Below are 20,969 nucleotides of genomic sequence, written 5' to 3'. Positions count from 1 at the left end.
AGTCGATGGGTGGACTAGTGAATAAACACGGGGAAGGCATGCCGTATATTAGATCAGTCGATGGGTGGCTCTTCCAAGACAGATTGTGCGCTCTCATTAGAAGGCGGGTGTAAGTGCCATCCAACAGTTTCTCTGATTTCTTTGAAAGTGTCCATGTCTCGGAGCCATAGAGTAGAATCAGCTCGACGACCAGATCCTATGCATGTCATTGCAGGCTGACAGTGTTGTTTTCGTCGACTAAAACTAAGACGAAACATGTTCGTCGACTACCTTTTTTCACTGGCGAAAACTAAATGGAAACTACATGAAAACTATAAGCTATGGTGACTAAAACTAAGACTAAATATACTGACAATTTCATCAACAAATAAAAACTAGACTAAAATGTCAGGAAGGGACTAGTGGACAAGAGATCCACTATAAGTCATTTTACACTTGATTGCATGCTGAAAATAGCAGATCTACACGCAAACGCGCCGCAGCGCGACACGTTGTGAGCTTGTAGATCTGCTATTTTCAGCAAGTTTAAAAACAGTCATTACGACGGCATCAAGGCCCACCGGGCGACTAAATCAACTGTAGATTTAGTCGACTAAAACTAGACTTAGTAGACTAACACTAAAACATTCCAGGTGACTAAAATGTGACTGAAACTAAATGAAAACAATTGAAGAGACTATGACAAACTAAAATCTAAACTTTACCCGGGGCAGACCAAGGCGCAGTTGGAGGAAACACATCGACTCATGGCCTTGGAACGTCTCGGAATCCCCCAGGAGGAAGTCACTAATGTTGCTCTGGAGAGGGAAGTCTGGAGCACTCTGGTGGAGCTGTTGCCCCCGCGACCCGACTACGGATAAGCGGTTGAAGATGGATGGATGGATAAGAGTAAAGGCACACGAGCAACACACCCAAGATGTAAAATAGTTTATTTGCTTTTTAAATGATTCTAAATCTGAATCTAGATCTGATTCCATGTTATTTATATCTCGCCCCAAAAAACAAAAAGGCAAAAAAACAAAAACAAAAGAAAAACACAAGATAATCTTGACGTGAGGTTCTAAACTGTACATCAGAGAAAACAACCAGTATCATAAATGTACAATAAACACTAAATAAATCATTACAACCATTTTAATATTTATTATTATTATTATTATTTACATTCTGATTCTGTGTAGAAAACAAAAAACGAATTAACACCATGCTGTCCATCTTTCTTTCTTTCTTTCTGGATTAAAAAGGAAGAAATTAGATTTTCAGGAAGAAATAGATACGTATTTATATATATATTTATATATATATTTATGTTAATGTTCACAGTTTTCCCTCCTTCTCTGCATCGTCCAATCACATGACTCTCTGCGTTGTCCAATCCCGTGATCCGCCCCAAAACAAAAGAAAAAAAAAGACGGGTTTGGTTGTCACGGCAACAACACGACAACATCCGGGAAAGACAAAACAAAGTGAAAAATACAACAAAAATATTTTCATTCTTTGTATTATTATTCTGTACAGATTGTATACTCCCCCCCCCCCCTCCTGACGACAGACAAACCGGAATTAGAATATCATACTTTTTTTTTCCTTTTCTTTTTTGTTTTTAAGGTAGATTTTGGTCAGTTAGTTTTTTTTGTAAAAGATTTACAGCCTGGAAAATAAATACAAACAACAAAACAAAAAACAAATAAAACATTTTATAATAGGATTAGTTTTATTTTTTATTCTGTTTCTATTAATTAATGTTTTTTAATTAATTAACGTTTTTTTAGTGCAACGCGAATAATTCCCTTCTGGAGCAGATTCTGTACATCACTGATTGATCATTTATTAATATGTACACGTGTGTGCGTGCGTGCTAGTGTGTGCGTGCGTGTGAGTGTGTGCGTATGCGCGTGCCAGAGGACCAGCCTCCGCGTGAATCAGGGGTCATAAGTAGTATCACAAAGTGTTGTTTTAGCCCATCCCCCTCTCCTTAGAGCCACACCCCCTTTTTCCACCATAAGCTCCTCCTCTCGGATCGTTACAACCAATCCAAAGCGCCCGCGTAGCGGTTACAAGAAAATAATAATAATAACAATAATAATAAAAATCTCTTATATTATAAACAGGTGTTATTTTTCTGTCGTTTATTCATTATCGTTGATAAAGTGGAGTCACTTCACGACCGGCTGGCAGCTGTCCGTCAAACCAAGGTAAGGAATGCAACCTGGAAAGTGTGCGTGCTTGTGTGTGTGCGTGCTTGTGTGTGTGCGTGCATGTGTTCAGTTCATCCACTTCCTACAGTTGAGCGCTCCACAGTGACATGGGATCTTGTGTTGATCGTCTTCCAGGTCGAATTTGTAGTCGTACGACAACTACACACACACACACACACGCACACACGCACACACACACACACACACACACACACACACACACACGCACACACACACAAATTGATTAATTTGCTGCTGATCTGAATCTGAATGTTTGACTGGTTGTTAATCAACATCACTGAGCAAAAAGCATGGAATACGGATGTGTTATATTACAGGAAACTCCCGTTAAACTTTCCAACAAACTCAGGTAAACTCCCGAATTGTACCATCACACCTGTATATTACCGTCTATTAACTGTATATGTACCATCACACCTGTATATTACCGTCTATTAACACTTGAATTGCCCGGGGTTATTTAATCCATTACATTATAGTTAAGTTAAGGGTTATTTAATCCATTACATTATAGCGCCCATTCGATTTATAAACACGGACCACTTTTACCCGCGGACCGGTTGTTGTTGTGAATGTGTGTGTAGCAGCTAACAATAGCCACTCCACTCTAGAGTCGACTGACAGTCGAATAAATCTATCGCGACTAGCGACTGGACAGCGGAGGGCCGTCTCACACAGGATCTTTCTTCATAATTAGACGGGATGATTTAGATCGCGAGTTATTAATGTTTTAAGATTTTCGTTTTCGTCGGCTAAACAGGGGAGGGAGTTTTTCGATGACGTCTCACTCTCACACCGAGGATTGCCCATAAGGCGCTCCCAGGCTGTGGAGCCATGCGATCCGTTCTCATATCAATAAACTTCGTCTTTTGGACAATACTTCGTCCTGGGCGCCGGGCGTTACTAATAGACGAAGATACTTTGTCCTGGGCGTCGGGCGTTACTAATAGACGAAGATACTTTGTCCTGGGCGTCGGGCGTTACTAATAGACGAAGATACTTTGTCCTGGGCGTCGGGCGTTACTAATAGACGAAGATACTTTTTCCTGGGCGTCGGGCGTTACTAATAGACGAAGATACTTCGTCCTGGGCGTCGGGCGTTACTAATAGAAAGGCCAGTTCAGTCTCTATCCTTCTGTATACTCTATGGTTAACCCATTTTGGACGGGAACCCCTTTTGGTGTTTTAACTAAGCATTATGTTATACTTTAGATATTGAAAAATAGCAGATCTACAAGAGCTTGTAGGTCTGCTATTTTTGAAAAATCGTAAAAATGCGTTTTTATTTATTTCGGCCTTAAATGGTTTATCAGATCTACAGATCATATTCACCTCCTCTCCTCTCTGGATTTAAATGGTTTATCAGATCTACAGATCATATTCACCTCCTCTCCTCTCTGGATTAAATGGTTTATCAGATCTACAGATCATATTCACCTCCTCTCCTCTCTGGATTAAATGGTTTATCAGATCTACAGATCATATTCACCTCCTCTCCTCTCTGGATTCGTCGGCAGGCGCTGATGATGATCTTCTGCTCCTTCTCCACAGTGACCACCTCCGTGATGCAGTTAGGAGAGCAGCAGTGGTTGATGTACCTGATCAGTAATCAATACGTTAACACAGTAATGTACCTGATCAGTGATCAATACGTTAACACAGTGATCAATACGTTAACACAGTAATGTACCTGATCAGTGATCAATACGTTAACACAGTGATCAATACGTTAACACAGTGATGTACCTGATCAGTAATCAATACGTTAACACAGTGATGTACCTGATCAGTGATCAATACGTTAACACAGTAATGTACCTGATCAGTGATCAATACGTTAACACAGTGATGTACCTGATCAGTGATCAATACGTTAACACAGTGATGTACCTGATCAGTAATCAATACGTTAACACAGTGATGTACCTGATCAGTGATCAATACGTTAACAGTGATGTACCTGATCAGTGATCAATACGTTAACACAGTGATCAATACGTTAACACAGTGATCAATACGTTAACACAGTGATGTACCTGATCAGTGATCAATACGTTAACACAGTAATGTACCTGATCAGTGATCAATACGTTAACACAGTAATGTACCTGATCAGTGATCAATACGTTAACACAGTGATCAATACGTTAACACAGTGATCAATACGTTAACACAGTGATCAATACGTTAACACAGTGATCAATACGTTAACACAGTGATCAATACGTTAACACAGTGATCAATACGTTAACACAGTGATCAATACGTTAACACAGTGATCAATACGTTAACACAGTGATCAATACGTTAACACAGTAATGTACCTGATCAGTGATCAATACGTTAACACAGTAATGTACCTGATCAGTAATCAATACGTTAACACAGTAATGTACCTGATCAGTAATCAATACGTTAACACAGTAATGTACCTGATCAGTGATCAATACGTTAACACAGTGATGTACCTGATCAGTGATCAATACGTTAACACAGTGATCAATACGTTAACAGTGATGTACCTGATCAGTGATCAATACGTTAACACAGTGATCAATACGTTAACACAGTGATCAATACGTTAACACAGTGATGTACCTGATCAGTGATCAATACGTTAACACAGTAATGTACCTGATCAGTGATCAATACGTTAACACAGTAATGTACCTGATCAGTGATCAATACGTTAACACAGTGATCAATACGTTAACACAGTGATCAATACGTTAACACAGTGATCAATACGTTAACACAGTGATCAATACGTTAACACAGTGATCAATACGTTAACACAGTGATCAATACGTTAACACAGTGATCAATACGTTAACACAGTAATGTACCTGATCAGTGATCAATACGTTAACACAGTAATGTACCTGATCAGTAATCAATACGTTAACACAGTAATGTACCTGATCAGTAATCAATACGTTAACACAGTAATGTACCTGATCAGTAATCAATACGTTAACACAGTAATGTACCTGATCAGTAATCAATACGTTAACACAGTAATGTACCTGATCAGTGATCAATACGTTAACACAGTGATGTACCTGATCAGTGATCAATACGTTAACACAGTAATGTACCTGATCAGTAATCAATACGTTAACACAGTAATGTACCTGATCAGTGATCAATACGTTAACACAGTAATGTACCTGATCAGTAATCAATACGTTAACACAGTAATGTACCTGATCAGTGATCAATACGTTAACACAGTAATGTACCTGATCAGTAATCAATACGTTAACACAGTAATGTACCTGATCAGTAATCAATACGTTAACACAGTAATGTACCTGATCAGTAATCAATACGTTAACACAGTAATGTACCTGATCAGTAATCAATACGTTAACACAGTAATGTACCTGATCAGTAATCAATACGTTAACACAGTAATGTACCTGATCAGTAATCAATACGTTAACACAGTAATGTACCTGATCAGTGATCAATACGTTAACACAGTGATGTACCTGATCAGTGATCAATACGTTAACACAGTAATGTACCTGATCAGTGATCAATACGTTAACACAGTAATGTACCTGATCAGTGATCAATACGTTAACACAGTAATGTACCTGATCAGTAATCAATACGTTAACACAGTGATGTACCTGATCAGTAATCAATACGTTAACACAGTAATGTACCTGATCAGTGATCAATACGTTAACACAGTAATGTACCTGATCAGTAATCAATACGTTAACACAGTAATGTACCTGATCAGTGATCAATACGTTAACAGTGATGTACCTGATCAGTGATCAATACGTTAACACAGTGATCAATACGTTAACAGTGATGTACCTGATCAGTGATCAATACGTTAACACAGTAATGTACCTGATCAGTGATCAATACGTTAACACAGTGATCAATACGTTAACACAGTGATGTACCTGATCAGTAATCAATACGTTAACACAGTGATGTACCTGATCAGTAATCAATACGTTAACACAGTAATGTACCTGATCAGTAATCAATACGTTAACACAGTAATGTACCTGATCAGTAATCAATACGTTAACACAGTAATGTACCTGATCAATAATCATCTCATCATCAATATAGAATCAATATGTAAAACCATCATCATAATGTGACTCTTTATGATACAGAGACAGTCATGGTGGCAAGACTAAGTGTTCAGGAGAGGAGAAAACAAGACTAAGTGTTCAGGAGAGGAGAAAACAAGACTAAGTGTTCAGGAGAGGAGAAAACAAGACTAAGTGTTGAGGAGAGGAGAAAACAAGACTAAGTGTTGAGGAGAGGAGAAAACAAGACTAAGTGTTCAGGAGAGGAGAAAACAAGACTAAGTGTTGAGGAGAGGAGAAAACAAGACTAAGTGTTCAGGAGAGGAGAAAACAAGACTAAGTGTTGAGGAGAGGAGAAAACAAGACTAAGTGTTCAGGAGAGGAGAAAACAAGACTAAGTGTTGAGGAGAGGAGAAAACAAGACTAAGTGTTCAGGAGAGGAGAAAACAAGACTAAGTGTTCAGGAGAGGAGAAAACAAGACTAAGTGTTGAGGAGAGGAGAAAACAAGACTAACTGTTGAGGAGAGGAGAAAACAAGACTAACTGTTGAGGAGAGGAGAAAACAAGACTAAGTGTTGAGGAGAGGAGAAAACAAGACCAAGTGTTGAGGAGAGGAGAAAACAAGACTAAGTGTTCAGGAGAGGAGAAAACAAGACTAAGTGTTCAGGAGAGGAGAAAACAAGACTAAGTGTTGAGGAGAGGAGAAAACAAGACTAAGTGTTGAGGAGAGGAGAAAACAAGACTAAGTGTTCAGGAGAGGAGAAAACAAGACTGAGTGTTCAGGAGAGGAGAAAACAAGACTGAGTGTTGAGGAGAGGAGAAAACAAGACTAACTGTTCAGGAGAGGAGAAAACAAGACTAACTGTTCAGGAGAGGAGAAAACAAGACTAAGTGTTGAGGAGAGGAGAAAACAAGACTAAGTGTTGAGGAGAGGAGAAAACAAGACTAAGTGTTGAGGAGAGGAGAAAACAAGACTAAGTGTTGAGGAGAGGAGAAAACAAGACTAAGTGTTCAGGAGAGGAGAAAACAAGACTAAGTGTTCAGGAGAGGAGAAAACAAGACTAAGTGTTGAGGAGAGGAGAAAACAAGACTAACTGTTGAGGAGAGGAGAAAACAAGACTAACTGTTCAGGAGAGGAGAAAACAAGACTAAGTGTTCTGGAGAGGAGAAAACAAGACTAAGTGTTCAGGAGAGGAGAAAACAAGACTAACTGTTCCGGAGAGGAGAAAACAAGACTAAGTGTTCTGGAGAGGAGAAAACAAGACTAAGTGTTGAGGAAAGGAGAAAACAAGACTAACTGTTCTGGAGAGGAGAAAACAAGACTAAGTGTTCAGGAGAGGAGAAAACAAGACTAACTGTTCAGGAGAGGAGAAAACAAGACTAACTGTTCAGGAGAGGAGAAAACAAGACTAAGTGTTGAGGAGAGGAGAAAACAAGACTAAGTGTTGAGGAGAGGAGAAAACAAGACTAACTGTTCCGGAGAGGAGAAAACAAGACTAACTGTTCAGGAGAGGAGAAAACAAGACTAACTGTTGAGGAGAGGAGAAAACAAGACTAACTGTTCAGGAGAGGAGAAAACAAGACTAACTGTTCAGGAGAGGAGAAAACAAGACTAAGTGTTGAGGAGAGGAGAAAACAAGACTAAGTGTTGAGGAGAGGAGAAAACAAGACTAACTGTTCAGGAGAGGAGAAAACAAGACTAACTGTTGAGGAGAGGAGAAAACAAGACTAAGTGTTGAGGAGAGGAGAAAACAAGACTAAGTGTTGAGGAGAGGAGAAAACAAGACTAAGTGTTCAGGAGAGGAGAAAACAAGACTAACTGTTCAGGAGAGGAGAAAACAAGATTTTTCTTTCTTTTTTTTAATCCAAAATGAGTTAATAGCACAGGCAGACTCTTCACATACTAGAGCATGTCTGAAATAAATATCAGAGCTGAAATCGACATATATCAAATAAATGCTTAAACGTGTAGCTAGGTGTAATGTTAGAGACCACAGAAGACATGTAAATATGAAATAAATGCTTAAACATGTAGCTAGGTGTAATGTTGGCTAGAGTCCACAGAAGACATGTAAATATGAAATAAATGCTTAAACATGTAGCTAGGTGTAATGTTAGAGACCACAGAAGACATGTAAATATGAAATAAATGCTTAAACATGTAGCTAGGTGTAATGTTAGAGACCACAGAAGACATGTAAATATGAAATAAATGCTTAAACATGTAGCTAGGTGTAATGTTAGAGACCACAGAAGTGAACCTTTTCAAGCCTGTTTTCTCAACTCGCTGTTTCTCTGCAAGACATTACTCTATAAGCCGTATCTCCAAAACTGGTGGGTCAAACTGAACAACCGATATGTCAATTTGAAGCTACGATTCCCTGCTTTCACATGACATGAAGAAACATAAATTACAAAGAAAGGGGAGGAGAGTTACCTTGCTGGTCCTCCAGTGATCGTTGCGTCGATGACAAACTCATTGTCGATACGGAACATGTAGACTCCACGATTCTACACACACACACACACACACACACACACACACACACACACACACACACACACACACACACACACACACACACACACACACACACACACACACACACACACACACACACACACACACACACACACACACACACACACACACACACACACACAGCATGTGCACAATCAGCATGTGCAAGATAGCAGGTAAACAATGAGTGTGTGCGTGCATGCTTGTGTGTGTGCGTGCATGTGCCCGTGTGTGTGTGTGCGTGCATGTGTGCGCCCGTGTGTGTGTGCGTACCTGGGACTCGTAGACGCGCTCCTTCCTGTTTGCCACTTCGCTCCTGATGATGGCGCCGATGTACTCAATGACCATGTTGTGTTTCTCTATGTCTCTGGCAGCATATAGACCTAGGCCCTGAAATATATAGATAAATATATAGAAATATATAGTCATATATATAAACTCTATGTCTCTGGCAGCATATAGACCTAGGCCCTGAAATATATAGATAAATATATAGAAATATATAGAGTCATATATATAAACTCTATGTCTCTGGCAGCATATAGACCTAGGCCCTGAAATATATAGAGACATATATATATATAAACTCTATGTCTCTGGCAGCATATAGACCTATGCCCTGAAATATATAGAGAAATATATAGACCTAGGCCCTGAAATATATAGAGAAATATATATAAACTCTATGTCTCTGGCAGCATATAGACCTAGGCCCTGAAATATATAGAGAAATACATATAAACCTAGGCCCTGAAATAAATATAGAGAAATATATAAACCTGGACCCTGAAATAATTTAAATATATAAACCAAGACCCTGAAATACATATATAGAAATATATAATCGCCGGGGTGGCGATATCATTATATATCTCTGATGTAATGGAGTATCTCTGATGTAATGGAGTATCTCTGATGTAATGTGAGTACCTGTATTCTGGACCTGGCCAGGTAGACGTTGCTCTTCCATTCGCTCTTCATCCGTCGGTACTGGGCGGACTTGGAGTGGCGACCCTGGTGACCCCCGGGCGTCCAGTCACCTGGCAACAGAGAGATGACCCCCGGGACCACGCCCACGATTGACCCCACCGACCCCTGGCACCTGGGCGCCACGCTGCTCAGGTACGGCCTGGAAAGAGTTAACGTTAAAATTCATTTCTATTAATTAACCCCTTTTAGTCCTGACGTCAAAATACTGACAGTTTTATGAAAAACATTTTACGTGAAACATTTTCATGTCAAGGACCCCCAGAAATATATGTATTTGGCTGCCGACCCCCCATCTGAAAATATGCTGTTCCGGGGACCAGGAACAGCATGTAAAGGTGTGTGAATGTGTGTGTGAATGGGTGAATGTAATGCACAATCTATGTACAGGTGTGTGAATGTGTGTGTGAATGGGTGAATGTAATGCACAATCTATGTAAAGCGCCTTGGATAAAGGCGCTATATAAATGCACCATTCACCATTTACCACCAGTTGGGGGCGCTCAAGTACCACCAGTGGTACAATTACCAGTGGTTGAGTATAGAGCGTCGCTGTCCCGCCCCCTTTCAGTCCCGCCCCCTTTCAGGGTCATGATTTGTCACGACTCGAGTTGGCTTCGTACGACACTTAAAAGGTCTTTAAATAAATGCTTTTTGAAATGAGGGAAAAATGCATTGGGATTCATTTCCTGGGCCTGGCGTCGTCATGACAGGGGGCGGCACTGGGCCTGGCGTCGTCATGAAAGGGGGCGGGACTGGGCCTGGTGTCGTCATGACAGGGGGCGGGACTGGGCCTGGCGTCGTCATGACAGGGGGCGGGACTGGGCCTGGTGTCGTCATGACAGGGGGCGGGGCTGGGCCTGGTGTCGTCATGACAGGGGGCGGGACTGGGCCTGGCGTCGTCATGACAGGGGGCGGGACTGGGCATGGCGTCGTCATGACAGGGGGCGGGACTGGGCCTGGCGTCGTCATGACAGGGGGCGGGGCTGGGCCTGGTGTCGTCATGACAGGGGGCGGGGCTGGGCCTGATGTCGTCATGACAGGGGGCGGGACTGGGCCTGGCGTCGTCATGACAGGGGGCGGGACTGGGCCTGGCGTCGTCATGACAGGGGGCGGGGCTGGGCCTGGCGTCGTCATGACAGGGGGCGGGACTGGGCCTGGTGTCGTCATGACAGGGGGCGGGGCTGGGCCTGGTGTCGTCATGACAGGGGGCGGGACTGGGCCTGGCGTCGTCATGACAGGGGGCGGGGCTGGGCCTGGTGTCGTCATGACAGGGGGCGGGACTGGGCCTGGCGTCGTCATGACAGGGGGCGGGACTGGGCCTGGTGTCGTCATGACAGGGGGCGGGGCTGGGCCTGGTGTCGTCATGACAGGGGGCGGGACTGGGCCTGGTGTCGTCATGACAGGGGGCGGGACTGGGCCTGGCGTCGTCATGACAGGGGGCGGGGCTGGGCCTGGTGTCGTCATGACAGGGGGCGGGGCTGGGCCTGGTGTCGTCATGACAGGGGGCGGGACTGGGCCTGGCTTCGTCATGACAGGGGGCGGTACTGGGCCTGGCGTCGTCATGACAGGGGGCGGGACTGGGCCTGGCGTCGTCATGACAGGGGGCGGGGCTGGGCCTGGCGTCGTCATGACAGGGGGCGGGACTGCGACGCTCTATAGTAGTGATTAAGTATTTCTATTAGTAGTAACACAGTATTTGTACCTCTTGGTGATGACGTAGGGTTTGGGTTCCGAGCGGGCCGACCCGGTGGGGTTGAAGGCCAGAGGCCACTCCATCAACGGGTTCCGCCCGAAACGGAACGTGTATCGCTCACAGGACTCCACACCTGGCAGCTGGACGCACACACGTGCACGCACGCACACACACACACACACACACACACACACACACACACACACACACACACACACACACACACACATACACATACACATACACATACACACACACACACACACACACACACACACACACACACACACACACACACACACACGGGTGCACACACACACGCACACACACAGTTTGTCAGGTAAAGATACGGTATTATGTGTTTATTATGTGTGTGCGTGCGTGTGCGTGCGTGCACTTACAGACTCTATAATGCGGGTCACGGGGGACGAGGTCAGTCCGAACAGATCTTCGCCTTTCAGGTAAACCGGAAACAGTTTGAGGGTCTGGAGTTCCTTACGCAGCTCTGACACCGGGCCTAGGACCTGGTCCCACACCGCTGGAGACAGACGGAGGAGAGGAAAGGGTTAATATGGACCTGGTCCCACACCGCTGGAGACAGACGGAGGAGAGGAAAGGGTTAATATGGACCTGGTCCCACACCGCTGGAGACAGACGGAGGAGAGGAAAGGGTTAATATGGACCTGGTCCCACACCGCTGGAGACAGACGGAGGAGAGGAAAGGGTTAATATGGACCTGGTCCCACACCGCTGGAGACAGACAGGGAGAGGAAAGGGTTAATATGGACCTGGTCCCACACCGCTGGAGACAGACGGAGGAGAGGAAAGGGTTAATATGGACCTGGTCCCACACCGCTGGAGACAGACGGAGGAGAGGAAAGGGTTAATATGGACCTGGTCCCACACCGCTGGAGACAGACAGGGAGAGGAAAGGGTTAATATGGACCTGGTCCCACACCGCTGGAGACAGACGGAGGAGAGGAAAGGGTTAATATGGACCTGGTCCCACACCGCTGGAGACAGACGGAGGAGAGGAAAGGGTTAATATGGACCTGGTCCCACACCGCTGGAGACAGACAGGGAGAGGAAAGGGTTAATATGGACCTGGTCCCACACCGCTGGAGACAGACGGAGGAGAGGAAAGGGTTAATATGGACCTGGTCCCACACCGCTGGAGACAGACGGAGGAGAGGAAAGGGTTAATATGGACCTGGTCCCACACCGCTGGAGACAGACAGGGAGAGGAAAGGGTTAATATGGACCTGGTCCCACACCGCTGGAGACAGACGGAGGAGAGGAAAGGGTTAATATGGACCTGGTCCCACACCGCTGGAGACAGACGGAGGAGAAAGGGTTAATATGGACCTGGTCCCACACCGCTGGAGACAGACAGGGAGAGGAAAGGGTTAATATGGACCTGGTCCCACACCGCTGGAGACAGACGGAGGAGAGGAAAGGGTTAATATGGACCTGGTCCCACACCGCTGGAGACAGACGGAGGAGAGGAAAGGGTTAATATGGACCTGGTCCCACACCGCTGGAGACAGACAGACAGGGAGAGGAAAGGGTTAATATGGACCTGGTCCCACACCGCTGGAGACAGACAGACAAGGAGAGGAAAGGGTTAATATGGACCTGGTCCCACACCGCTGGACACAGACAGGGAGAGGAAAGGGTTAACACTTTAATTGCCCAGAGTTATTTAATCCATTACATTATAGCGCCCATTCGATTTATAAACACAGACCCCTTTTCCGGGCGGACCGGCGGAAGTTGTTGTGTGTGTAGCAGCTAACAATAGCCACACCACTCTAGAGTCGATCGACAACAACGGGAGGTAAGAATAAATCTATCGCGACTAGCGACTGGACCGCCGTCTAACACAGGATCTTTTTTCATAATTAGACGGGATGATTTAGATCGCGAGTTATGAACGTTTTAATATTTTCGTTTTCTTCAGCTAAACAGGGGAGGGAGTTTTTCGATGACGTCTCACTCTTGCGCGTCATCGAGGAGCCATGCGATCTGTTCTCATATCAATAAACTTCGTCTTTTGGACAATACTTCGTCCTGAGCGTCGGGTGTTACTAATAGAAAGGACAAAGTACTTTGTCCGATTTTTACAGCAAATTTAGATTTTAGTTTTAGTCTCTTGTTTTAGTCACCTGGAATGTTTTAGTGTTGGTCTAGTTTTTAAGTCGACTAAATATCATGAGATTTTAGTCGACTAAATCTGCAGTTGATTTAGTCGACTAAAATGTGTTTCGGCGGGCCTTGATGCCGTCGCAATGACTGGTTTTACCCTTGCTGAAAATAGCAGATCTACAAGAATAGCAGATCTACAAGCTGCGACGCGTTGTGAGCTTGTAGATCTGCTAGAGTCGACAAAATCAACACTGGGTTTAACCATGTGGGGGTCCTCGGGGGTCCTCCCTGGAACAGTCTGGACAACCAGTAATACAGAAGGAACAGTAAAGGCCCTAGTAAGCTGCCCTGGGGAACCCCACGGGAGACAACCAGTAATACAGAAGGAACAGTAAAGGCCCTAGTAAGCTGCCCTGGGGAACCCCACGGGAGACAACCAGTAACACAGAAGGAACAGTAAAGGCCCTAGTAAGCTGCCCTGGGGAACCCCACGGGAGGAGGAGGTGTGATGTCATACCTTTGGGGGTGGGGCCAGAGAGGGTGATGTCATCGTGACCTTTCTCCACCACTTTGATCTTAAAGAGAGGACGACCTTCATTGTCCTCTATGGAGCACACGTACTTACACCTCCTGGTAGAGAGACATAGAGACACACAGGGAGAGAGAGAGCGAGAGAGAGAGAGAGAGAGAGAGAGAGAGAGAGAGAGAGAGAGAGAGAGAGAGAGAGAGAGAGAGAGAGAGAGAGAGAGAGAGAGACACAGGGAGAGAGAGGGAGAGAGAGAGGGAGAGAGAGAGAGGGAGAGAGAGAGAGAGAGAGAGAGAGAGAGAGACATAGAGACACACAGGGAGAGAGAGGGAGAGAGAGAGACATAGAGAGACACAGGGAGAGAGAGGGAGAGAGAGAGAGACATAGAGACACACAGGGAGAGAGAGAGAGAGAGAGAGAGAGCGAGACAGAGAGATAGAGATTTTTATTAGGAAATAAAATCAACAGGAAGTTAACATTTGTATTAAAAACAAACTCTATATTGGCTGAATCAACTTTGTGTTTGTTTACGTACTAAAAGAGTGACTTTGAGAGCTGTTTCAGTGTACAAGGTCAGTCAATGAGGAGAGGAGAATTATCCATTTCTAATCACTGGAGAAATTATTTTTCATTTTCTGTCCACATTTGGAGTTGCACACACCTCCCCCCCGCGGCGGCGGGTTGACGGCTTGCACACACCTCCCCCCCCCCTCCCCCCCCCCGCGGCGGCGGGTTGACGGCTTGCACACACCTCCCCCCCCGCGGCGGGTTGACGGCTTGCACACACCTCCCCCCCCGCGGCGGGTTGACGGCTTGCACACACCTCCCCCCCCGCGGCGGGTTGACGGCTTGCACACACCTCCCCCCCCGCGGCGGGTTGACGGCTTGCACACACCTCCCCCCCCCGCGGCGGCGGGTTGACGGCTTGCACACACCTCCCCCCCGCGGCGGCGGGTTGACGGCTTGCACACACCTCCCCCCCCCGCGGCGGCGGGTTGGCGGCTTGCACACACCTCCCCCCCCCCCCCCCCCCGCGGCGGCAGGTTGACGGCTTGCACACCCCCCCCCCCCCCGCGCCGGCGGGTTGACGGCTTGCACACACCTCCCCCCCCGCGGCGGCGGGTTGGCGGCTTGCACACACCTCCCCCCCCGCGCCGGCGGGGGGGGAGGTTCTAAATGTCACATTCCAACTAATTCAAGGCAGCAGTTTCAACTCGACAGGACAACTCGACTTATTCTTTCTTTTTCATTCCAGTTTACCAAACTATAATTATAGTGACGGTGTGACGGTGTGAGCGCTATATTGAATACCCTTGACGGTGTGAGCGCTATATTGAATACCCTTGGTGGTGTGAGCGCTATATTGAATACCCTTGACGGTGTGAGCGCTATATTGAATACCCTTGACGGTGTGAGCGCTATATTGAATACCCTTGACGGTGTGAGCGCTATATTGAATACCCTTGACGGTGTGAGCGCTATATTGAATACCCTTGACGGTGTGAGCGCTATATTGAATACCCTTGACGGTGTGAGCGCTATATTGAATACCCTTGACGGTGTGAGCGCTATATTGAATACCCTTGGTGGTGTGAGCGCTATATTGAATACCCTTGGTGGTGTGAGCGCTATATTGAATACCCTTGACGGTGTGAGCGCTATATTGAATACCCTTGACGGTGTGAGCGCTATATTGAATACCCTTGGTGGTGTGAGCGCTATATTGAATACCCTTGGTGGTGTGAGCGCTATATTGAATACCCTTGACGGTGTGAGCGCTATATTGAATACCCTTGACGGTGTGAGCGCTATATTGAATACCCTTGACGGTGTGAGCGCTATATTGAATACCCTTGACGGTGTGAGCGCTATATTGAATACCCTTGGTGGTGTGAGCGCTATATTGAATACCCTTGACGGTGTGAGCGCTATATAGAATACCCTTGACGGTGTGAGCGCTATATTGAATACCCTTGACGGTGTGAGCGCTATATTGAATACCCTTGACGGTGTGAGCGCTATATTGAATACCCTTGACGGTGTGAGCGCTATATTGAATACCCTTCCGGTGTGAGCGCTATATTGAATACCCTTGACGGTGTGAGCGCTATATTGAATACCCTTCCGGTGTGAGCGCTATATTGAATACCCTTGCGCAGCAAACACTGTCCGACTTTGTATTGAGCCAATAAAATAGGCTACTACACGTTATTGTAACAGCCAGAGCCAGGCACATTGCTCAGAGTCGGATGAAATACGACATTAGAGTTATATATTGTCATTTGTATATAGAGGGGGAAACATTATAGGCTACACATGTGTTATCGATGTAATTAATATATATTTGATTGATTGTGCCAGTTCCAGCGCCAGAGGTCCGCTTCTCAGCAGCAGAAGGTTTATTTACCATAGGATAGTTTACAGACCAAGAGAAAGGACGGACGGACAGAACTAACTGTTATCTTTTGACTGACAAAACATTTAGGCGTTCGGGAGGTCTATCGCGTTGGAATGATTTCAAACACTGTCATTTTTATTTGGAATCGCATCGGCAAGCATTCTCGCTCCAAGGAAAGGACATTTCGGTCGGGTCAAACCGACCATGCACAGCTCGTAGTCACGATGCTATAAACCTTATTATTCCAACGTTTCGGCAAACAGGTTGCCTTCTGCAGGATATATTGAAAACAGCCTGAAATTTAAAAAAAACAAGATCCGGATTACAAAGAGCTGGCGATATTTATATGCCAGGATAGGCAATCCACATCAGCAGGCTATAATGCCGGTTTTAGTGTGCCCTCCGAAAAATAAAGTCAGACATTTAATTATTTCTGCAAATCGCATATAACAAATAGCCTAACCTCTAAAACAACATTTAGTCTACATGTTGTGAGTAGGCTACATTCGTAATGTAAGTTTGCCTTTGCCTACATGTGGAAGTAGTTGGAATGCAAATGACCCATTTAGCTTGAACAATGGGTCTCCAGTCGGGAGGGAGGTGTGAACTTCTTGCTGGCGGGGGGAGAAAGGGTGACGGCGCTCAATTTGGACGAAAAAGTGCAGATATAGTAGGTATAAGTATACCTAAAATCATATTTAAAAAAACGTTTCAGAGATGATTTGAATCGAACATTTAGAAAAAGTCATGCAAAGGGGAACCTTCTCAGGACTTCATGGGCAAAGAAAATCCACTTCAAAATCTCAAAATCGGTCAGAAAGACCGCTTCGACGTGCTAGTGTTAAATCGTTTTATAAATGATTGGCCCCTCCCCCACCCATCTTCAACCGCTTATCCGTAGTCGGGTCGCGGGGGCAACAGCTCCACCAGAGAGCTCCAGACTTCCCTCTCCAGAGCAACATTAGTGACTTCCTCCTGGGGGATTCCGAGACGTTCCAAGGCCAGTGAGTCGATGTGTTTCCTCCAACTGGTCCTTGGTCTGCCCGGGGTCTCCTCCCAGTGGGACGTGATCCTTGATCTGCCCCGGGGTCTCCTCCCAGTGGGACGTGATCCTTGGTCTGCCCCGGGGTCTCCTCCCAGTGGGACGTGTGTCGAGGACCTCCCTAGGGAGACGCCCGAGAGGCATCCTGACCAGATGCCTCGAGGACCTCCCTAGGGAGACGCCCGAGAGGCATCCTAACCAGATGCCTCGAGGACCTCCCTAGGGAGACGCCGTAGAGGCATCCTAACCAGATGCCTCGAGGACCTCCCTAGGGAGACGCCGTAGAGGCATCCTAACCACATGCCTCGAGGACCTCCCTAGGGAGACGCCGTAGAGGCATCCTAACCAGATGCCTCGAGGACCTCCCTAGGGAGACGCCCGAGAGGCATCCTAACCAGATGCCTCGAGGACCTCCCTAGGGAGACGCCCGAGAGGCATCCTAACCAGATGCCTCGAGGACCTCCCTAGGGAGACGCCCGAGAGGCATCCTAACCAGATGCCTCGAGGACCTCCCTAGGGAGACGCCCGAGAGGCATCCTAACCAGATGCCTCGAGGACCTCCCTAGGGAGACGCCCGAGAGGCATCCTAACCAGATGCCTGAACCACCTCAGCTGGCTCCTTTCCAGGCGAAGAAGCAGCGGTTCTACTCCGAGTCTCTCCTGCGAGACTGAACTTCTCACCCTCTCTCTAAGGGAGATGCCAGCCACCCGTCGGAGAAAACTGATTTTGGCCGCTTGTATACATGACCATAATTATTATTCCTCCCCGACCCACCTGTTTAAATAGTTTTATATACATCTATAAATGATTGGCCCCTCCCACTCACCTGTTTAAATAGTTTAATATACATCTATAAATGATTAGCCCCTCCCCTCCACTCACCTGTTTAAATAGTTTAATATAAATCTATAAATGATTAGCCCCTCCCCTCCACTCACCTGTTTAAATAGTTTAATGTACATTAATGATTAGCCCCTCCCACTCACCTGTTTAAATAGTTTTATATACATGTATAAATGATAAGCCCCTCCCCTCCACTCACCTGTTGCCGTGGCGCATGCTCCAGTAGATGCGGTTGGCATGGTAACCCACAGGGTAGATCGCTGATTGGCTGTGGAAGGAGGCCAGCTGCTGTGGGAGGAGCCTGCCCACAGCGCGGAACAACAGACTGCCCACGCGGAACGTGTGGCGCCTGTCAGACCTGTCAATCACATTATTACATCATCATCAGACCTGTCAATCACATAATTACATCATCATCAGACCTGTCAATCACATTATTACATAATCATCAGACCTGTCAATCAAATTATTACATCATCATCATCAGACCTGTCAATCACATTATTACATCATCATCAGACCTGTCAATCACATTATTACATCATCATCAGACCTGTCAATCACATTATTACATCATCAGCATCAACACAAGCTGAAAATAAGTAAAGTAAATATGAAATAAATGCTTAAACATGTAGCTAGGTGTAATGTTAGAGACCACAGAAGACATGTAAATATGAAATAAATGCTTAAACATGTAGCTAGGTGTAATGTTAGAGACCACAGAAGACATGTAAATATGAAATAAATGCTTAAACATGTAGCTAGGTGTAATGTTAGAGACCACAGAAGACATGTAAATATGAAATAAATGCTTAAACATGTAGCTAGGTGTAATGTTAGAGTCCACAGAAGACATGTAAATATGAAATAAATGCTTAAACATGTAGCTAGGTGTAATGTTAGAGACCACAGAAGACATGTAAATATGAAATAAATGCTTAAACATGTAGCTAGGTGTAATGTTAGAGACCACAGAAGACATGTAAATATGAAATAAATGCTTAAACATGTAGCTAGGTGTAATGTTAGAGTCCACAGAAGTGAACCTTTTCAAGCCTGTTTTCTCAACTCACTGTTTCTCTGCAAGACATTATTACTCTATAAGCCATATCTCCAAAACTGGTGGGTCAAACTGAACAACCAATATGTCAATTTGAAGCTATGATTCCCTGCTTTTATAAAACATGAAAAAACCTGTCAAATTTAGTCGCATATTTTCAGATGGGGTCGGCGGCCAATTACATATCATTTTGGGGGTCCTTCACATGAAATATTGAGCACCACTGATACAGAAACATGAGTTTTTTCCAGAAAATTGTCATGATTTAGAACAACATTTTAAAAATTTCGTCATCAGTAACACGGATCCGCCCAGGACTGACCGTTGGACGACGGCGGCGATCTGTCGCGCCTCGTCTCGCTGGACGAACACCCTGCGCAGCACGCTGAAGCTACGCAGCTCAGCGTCGTAGGGGTCGGAGGTCACGGAGGGGGGAGGGGCAGCGGCGCCCGGCGGGGAGCAGGGGGAGGAGGGGCCAGACGTCCTGGGTTTGTGGAGGTGGCACAGCATGGTCTTATCCTGAAATATAATACATATGATGTATTATAACATGGTCTTATCTTATTCTGAAATAAATCAACATAATGCAAATTAATAAAATGTTTTAATGAAGGGGACCCAGCCACTGTCACGATCTTTTCAGTGCATACACTTATATTTTAAGGCGAAAATCTCCCGGGCCGTGAACCGGAAGTTCTCGGCCTGGGGCCCATGACCCCCCTCATACCAACCCATTTTGCTAGTCTAAAGCAAAATGAAAATGAGTGTAAATGCAACCTTGAGCTCAACGCCCTCAGGCCCCTTTTCCACCGGTTGGTGGGAACCGGTTCAGTTCTTTTTGGTTCTTAGTCCATGAGCCAGAGCTCCAAAATTGGAACGTTAATAATTATGAATTGAGTGGAGCAAAACCATACCTATATTAGATTGTTGTCACCATGACACTTCCCCAATTGAGTACTTACACGAAGACAATGATTTATTGTATTACAAATTTAACATTTTTAAATATGCAAATGAGGCATTATGTAGAAACATTTGCAAAATAATCGAAAATTATATGAAAAAGCTGCTACTGTGGAAGGGTTATCATGTATTAATTTACTTGTATTGATCCTATAAACAACAATATAGGTCTAGTTTTTCCCACCAATGTTGGAGCTCTGGCTCATGGACTAAGAACCAAACAGAACTGAACCGGTTCCCATTGGGAACCAACCGGTGGAACAGAACTGAACCGGTTCCCATTGGGAACCAACCGGTGGAAAATAACTGAACCGGTTCCCATTGGGAACCAACCGGTGGAAAATAACTGAACCGGTTCCCATTGGGAACCAACCGGTGGAACAGAACTGAACCGGTTCCCACTGGGAACCAACCGGTGGAAAATAACTGAACCAGTTCCCATTGGGAACCAACCGGTGGAAAATAACTGAACCAGTTCCCATTGGGAACCAACCGGTGGAA

The 20,969-nt window shown here is 45.3% G+C and overlaps 1 protein-coding gene across 1 annotated transcript in view; it reads right to left on the bottom strand.

Moving 5' to 3' along the window:
• Positions 1 to 912: 912 nt before the first annotated feature.
• Positions 913 to 20,969, bottom strand: part of LOC306919017 (uncharacterized protein) — a 193,311-nt gene continuing 173,254 nt past the window's right edge. Inside the window, exons 75-84 of the mRNA XM_079531859.1 lie at positions 19,828 to 20,024; positions 18,642 to 18,800; positions 14,150 to 14,262; positions 11,889 to 12,025; positions 11,497 to 11,627; positions 9,735 to 9,933; positions 9,078 to 9,194; positions 8,721 to 8,794; positions 3,709 to 3,817; positions 913 to 2,357 (exon numbers count right to left, since the gene is read on the bottom strand). Of these exons, the coding sequence (XP_079387985.1) occupies positions 2,265 to 2,357; positions 3,709 to 3,817; positions 8,721 to 8,794; positions 9,078 to 9,194; positions 9,735 to 9,933; positions 11,497 to 11,627; positions 11,889 to 12,025; positions 14,150 to 14,262; positions 18,642 to 18,800; positions 19,828 to 20,024 (1,329 nt within the window). The 3' untranslated portion in view covers positions 913 to 2,264. The remainder of the gene's footprint in view (positions 2,358 to 3,708; positions 3,818 to 8,720; positions 8,795 to 9,077; positions 9,195 to 9,734; positions 9,934 to 11,496; positions 11,628 to 11,888; positions 12,026 to 14,149; positions 14,263 to 18,641; positions 18,801 to 19,827; positions 20,025 to 20,969) is intronic.

The sequence above is a fragment of the Electrona antarctica genome, assembly GCF_951216825.1.
Source record: "Electrona antarctica genome assembly, contig: scaffold_71, whole genome shotgun sequence".
NCBI lineage: Eukaryota > Metazoa > Chordata > Actinopteri > Myctophiformes > Myctophidae > Electrona > Electrona antarctica.
This window is presented reverse-complemented; position numbering and strand designations above follow the sequence as displayed.